The 6,000-nt window shown below is 41.2% G+C and overlaps 1 protein-coding gene across 1 annotated transcript in view; it reads right to left on the reverse strand.

Moving 5' to 3' along the window:
• LRRC1 (leucine rich repeat containing 1) overlaps positions 1 to 5,350 on the reverse strand; it is a 42,165-nt gene extending 36,815 nt beyond the window's left edge. The window contains exons 1-2 of the mRNA XM_019613587.1: positions 5,267 to 5,350; positions 2,248 to 2,396 (exon numbers count right to left, since the gene is read on the reverse strand). Of these exons, the coding sequence (XP_019469132.1) occupies positions 2,248 to 2,396; positions 5,267 to 5,350 (233 nt within the window). The remainder of the gene's footprint in view (positions 1 to 2,247; positions 2,397 to 5,266) is intronic.
• Positions 5,351 to 6,000: the final 650 nt, after the last annotated feature.

A 6,000-nucleotide genomic window follows, 5' to 3' on the forward strand; every position in this document is an offset into this window, starting at 1 on the left:
CCCCCCAGCATACAACCTAAGCTCAAGCTGTAGTTTGGTTCCTGCTCCCCACACCACCCAACTCTGGGCACACAGCATAATCCACAGACTGCTAGCAAACTGGAGATTCAAGTGTATGGGCAAGCACAGCTGTGTGTGATGGGGAAAAGGGAAGAGGAGGAGACAAATTACAAATTCTTGTGTGCTCAACCTCATACCGCGCTGTTTGTCATTTTCTGTCTTTCGTTAACAGAACATGTTTGGTATCTCTACAATGTGAGTGCTACTGTGACTGTTCAGCCCCCTTAGGTGTACAATAGTAATAGCATACTTTGAAAAAGCAGTTTTTACCATTTAGGAGCTAACAGTTTTAAAACTGTAGTTAAATGGTTTATCTATAGCATATAGCAGACTTCTAGTCTAACCTACTAAAATGCACCTCCTTCTTATTAATATAAACCTGAAAGCAGCTGAAAAGCAGCCACTTTTAGCAGCCACTGAAATCATTCAATTTGACAGTGAGACAACATTCTGTATTAGTGGAAGCACATTGATGGGGAAGTTCTACAACTGGCTTTTGAGCTCAGAGGAAACAAGAGCTAGGATCAATGGCTAAAAAAGGTTCCAGGATATCAACAAAAGGAAATGACTGCTAGGTTTTCTCACTCTATCTTGGGTAATTAGTGCCAAGATCTAAATGCTGTAGATACAGGTAAATACAGGTAAAACTGAAATTGTGGACTTTATCATAGAAAGTACCAGGCTACCATGTATAAACAGGTTGAACTGTCTGCATTTTCTAACTTACTAGACTGGTTGGAGTGATGTTTTCCAGTACATATATACATTTTTATCACGAATTTTTAAAATTCTCCTACAACCACCAGCAATGAGTTATGAGATCTATTTTAACCCCATTAAAAAGCCCTACAACTCTTTTGTCAGTTCCTCTCAGCTGCAGTCACGCATTACAGATACTGTTTAAAGAGATACAGTACTTGGGCCCTAAGCCTTATTTGGTTCACAAAATGGAGAATGATAGCTAACATGCTACTGCTTAATATGTTTTATTTCAATACCATCAGATGCAGCTCTGTGTTGTACGTACAGCACACTCATCTCTGAGAAAATGCTGTGCAGTGACTCTCATCACTTTATCTAAACATCAGCTCAGCTTCAGTTTGCTTTACCAGATTTTTGTGGTATTATTATCCTCAGCATATAAATGGGCTACAGAGGCAGAGGGATTAAGATCACAAGTGTCCCTTTAATGCTTAGAGAGCCGAATTTCCAGAGAACTTAGAATGCACTATGCACTATATTCAAAGCGCTGCTCTGAAGAATCTCAGCTGCCAATGTGGGAGAAGCTGCCCTGCAAAACCGCTGTAGCAGCTTAAGATATTACAGACACTCAGCTGTTTGTTACCACTCACGCACTCCAGCCAGCCAGCCAGCTAGCCAGCCAGCTAATCGTGCAAGTATTGCCAGCCTATCTCAGTGCAACGCAAAGAGAGCTGGTTAACGCCCACTGTGAATGCTCTGGTTTGTGTGAATTTCTAAGTATCACAAAGGAGCTCTGTGGGACAGGCCAGTTTAGGAAATGGTTCTCCAGATAGTGTTCAAAGGCTCCAGCTAGCAGATCACCTCTTCTGTCTTTTGTTATCTCCGGTCTCGGTTCACTGTATGAATTCCAAACTCTTCAGCAAATGGAACAGAAAAATGTAAACAAACCTCTTCTGTAAGTGTGTAATCCCTCGACTCCATCAGAACACAGACCAGGAACAACAGCAGCAACCAGTGATAGAGCAGTGCTTTTTTGCCACATGTTACTGCACGTCACTGTGTCCCAATTGACAGGAGAGTGTTGAAACACTAGTCTAAGCTTTAATCATTAGGAAAAGCCATTATCTGCAGCAGCTGAGCTACAATCTATTCCAAATTGTCAGGCACCTGGATTTGTGCCAATACATTCATGCTTACCATTGCTTTATCTCTCCCAGGTATGAGCGTGGTTTTCCTATGCATTTAAGAAGAGGAATGAAAATTACTTAGAAGAGAATCAGATTTGCATTTTTCCTGGTTGGCTAACAAATTTCATCCCCTCCCAAATCTGAACTTTTGCTACAGACCCTGCCAGAGACAGACATTGTTGGCAAGATTTCATAGAGATCCTAAATCACAATTCTTAAGGGCTTATTTAAAATTCTAATTGTTACAGCAAGATTGTAATTCTGGTATGGCAAGTACTAAGAAGAAGATGGAAATTACCTAGTTAGAGGATTCCCACTGAAATCTGCTACCTGTAGTGCCTTGCAGAATGAGATGCTTTCTGGTATTTCAGGAATATCTGCAGAAGAAAAAGAAAAAAAAAGGGGAAAAAAAACATCATCAAGAACTGTACAGCATCTACACTGAAACTATTGCCTCATTTCATGCGGTAATGTGCTACTGCAAGGAGTTATCTTAGTATCTTTCAAGCCATTTCAACATGCAAGGCTGCTTCATGCCCAAGTATTCACACTTGAAACCAGAGCAAGAGCAGCTACCAGCACAGAGCTGCATTACACTTTTTCAAATCCCATTTCACTTTCCTGCTCTGCACTGTTTTTCCTGATCCCAGACTGTTCACCTGTGCTTCAACCAATCTACATCAGCCTCCGTCCAGCAAAAAAAGGATTCTCTCTGTTCTAAGATTGTTCTGAAGAACCAATTAAAGTCTGAACCTTCTGTAATTTGATCGATACACACCTACAATTTGTGCTGGCAGAAAGTACAGGGGGAGGAAGAGCAAGGAAAGGAAGAAGAGAGTGTTCAAGGTTCTGTTCATAACGCACACTCATGGAAACAGAACCACACTAAAGATAAGCAATTTGAAAACATTATTCAAATCAACAGGTCCCAAATCAGTGCTAGCATGCTGTTACAGAAAGGCAGAAAGTAGTAAGAGTTACTCATACATGAAAACAGATTTTTTTCTTCTACCTCCAATACTATGTGTTTATCTACTGAAACCAATCATGCTACCATGAACACAACATTTTCTTTAGGGCCTCTTACTTCAGATTTCTATGAGCAGCCTGCGGGCCCTCTGTGTAAGCCCTTGTTTATTGAGATCCAGCAAGAATAAAACAGACATGTTTGGTTTCCTTGTTTAACAACTTAAGATTGATATGATTCACCTGGAAAGGGATTTAAAAAGAAGCCAAATCTTAAAATAAAAATCAGATTTGTGCTTCTGGGGTTTTCCTATTTCCATTCTTTCAGCATAGTACCTCTTTCATCTCCTCACACATTAGTCCCTTCTTATAGTAGGGACAAACAGCTAGGAACATCTAAATAACTACAAGAAAAAAAAAGTCATTATGAATGCCTGACTGAATAATCAGAGGTAATAAATTCTTGCAACACATGAAGTTCTCAGAAGTATTTGCTTGCCACTAATGCCATAGAAAGTAAAAGTAATGAAGTCATTGTAGGGACATTGCTGAGTCCTAAGAAACAGACAACTTTCTTTTTCTTTTTAAGCATTCATGTGAAAGCATTCCCTTTACAAAGTGCTCTAAGGAATAGAAGCAGCACATAGAACTGAAAACTTCCCCCTTCCCTACACAGAGAGGCCCATTAAATCAAAACAAAAAATCAAAACTGCATTTACAGTCTACAAAGCTGCTGCCTTTAATCACATCAGTCCTCTATGTGAGCACCATCTGTAGAAGCCTGAATTTACACTACAAGATTACTGAAGACAAAGGTCCTACCTACACTCAGCAGACATTAAAACCTCTGCCTGGTGTTACAGCAATGACAAATATGGACACTGAGTTCTGCTAATCACCAGCAAATTCAGAAGTTCATTATCCACCATCTAATCCTCATACCACCCTTCTCTGGATAACCAGTTGGAAAATGAACAGAACAGCATTGGCTCACTTTCTCTTACTTTTTAATAGCTTTGTCCCTCTCGCGCACCCTCTCCCCTTCCCCACATCAAAACTAGACATCATTTAACACGAGCCTTAATTAACTCAAAGTAGATCTTTATTTTGAACTATGGGAGCCCAGGTACTATTTGTCACTCCCAAAAGGAATAAGGGAAAGGCTGTTGATGTAGTCTACCAAGACTTCAGCAATGCCTTTGACACAGTCTCTCACAGGCTTCTGCTGGGGAAACTGGCTGCCCGTGATCTGGACTGGTATACCCTTCTTTGGATAAGGAACTGGCTAGAGGGCCGTGCCCAACGGGTAGTGGTTAATGGAGCTAAGTCCAGCTGGCGACCCATTACAAGTGGTGTCCCCCAGCAGTCGGTACTGGGGCCTTGTTTAATATCTTAATACAACTATATCTTGTTTCATATATTTATTGGTGACCTAGATTAAGGGATTGAGTGCACCCTCAGTAAGTTTGCAGATGACACCAAGTTGGGAGGTGGTGTTGATCTGCCTGAGGGTAGGGAGGCCCTTCAGAGGGATCCAGATAAGCTGGATCGCTGGGCTGAGGTGAATGGGTTGAGGTTCAACAAGGCCATGTGTTGGGTCCTGCACTTTGGCCACAACAACCCCATAGGCTTGGGGATGAGTGGCTGGATTACTGTGAAGAGAAAAAGGACCTGAGGGTGTTGGTTGATGCTCAGCTGAACATGAGCTGACAGTGTGCCCAGGTGGCCAAGAGGGCCAATGGCATCCTGGCCTGCATTAGAAATAGTGTGGCCAGCAGGAGCAGGGAGGTGATCATCCCCCTCTACTCAGCACTGGTGAGGCCACACCTCAAGTATTGTGATCAGTTCTGGGCCCCTCACTACAAGAAAGACAATGAGGCCTGGAACACGTCCAGAGACGGGAATGAAACTGGTGAGGGGTCTGGAGCACAAGTCTTATGAGGAGTGGCTGAGAGAGGTGGGATTGTTTAGTCTGGAGAAGAGGAGGCTCAGGGGAGACCTTACTGCTCTCTATAACTACCTGAAGGGAGGTTGTCATGAGGAGGGGTTTGGCCTCTTCTCCCAGGCAACAAACAGGACCCAAGGAAATGGCTACAAGTTGTACCAGAGGAAGTTTAGGTTGGACATAAGAAAGAACTTTTTCTCTCAGAGAGTGGTCAGGCAGTGGAATGGCCTGCCCAGGGAGCTGGTGGAATCGCCGTCCCTGGCAGTGTTCAAGAGGCATCTGGATGAGGAGCTATGAGATACGGGTTAGTGCTTGCGGTAGCAATGGTGATGGGAGGACAGTTGGACTAGATGATCTTGGAGGTCATTTCCAACCTTGTGATTCTATGATTCTATCACTGTTTTACATCCTCAGATGACTCAAAATAACTTGTCTTTGCAGACCAGTCAATGTCCACAACTTTTATACATGCATCTATGTACACATACATCTTTTCTGTATACAGATGCACGTATCGTGTGTGAATTATTCTCCTTAATTAAGTAAAAAGCAAACCTTGAGTAACTATTTTAATTTTTTGAAAAACAACCTATATACACATGTATACACACATATATATACCAAAAAATATAAAGCAGAAGATAAATTTTCCATGACAATACCATGTCTCTGAAACTACACATGCTATTGATTTCATCTATCAACGTGTGGCTTCATTGCCATGCTGTAAATATTTCCTCTTCTATTTCTAAGCATTCTTAAACCAAACTATTTTGATAATCTCCTTCTTTTACAAGTCTTAGCTATTATCTGTAAAAGCTAACAGTTAATTATCTGAACTATGTAAAATATACTCCAATATTAATTGCAATACAGCTGCACACAAATTATTTATAATTTGGATGCATTTGCAAACAACAAAATCAGTTCTGGAATTAACACATACTTTCCCATCCTGCTTATTCCAGGCTATAAAATCATTACGTGAGCAAAACTTATCACTAGAAAATGATAACAGATACAAGAGAAATTCCAGTTTCATACTAAGCTTTTTCTTCACATTTAAAGCGCATTTTCCTCCTGCTGATAATGCTTTCGCAATTTGCTTTTCTCCTCTATCAAACTGAATGAAGAACAGAA

This window comes from Meleagris gallopavo, chromosome 2 (genome assembly GCF_000146605.3).
Source record: "Meleagris gallopavo isolate NT-WF06-2002-E0010 breed Aviagen turkey brand Nicholas breeding stock chromosome 2, Turkey_5.1, whole genome shotgun sequence".
Taxonomy (NCBI): Eukaryota; Metazoa; Chordata; class Aves; order Galliformes; family Phasianidae; genus Meleagris; species Meleagris gallopavo.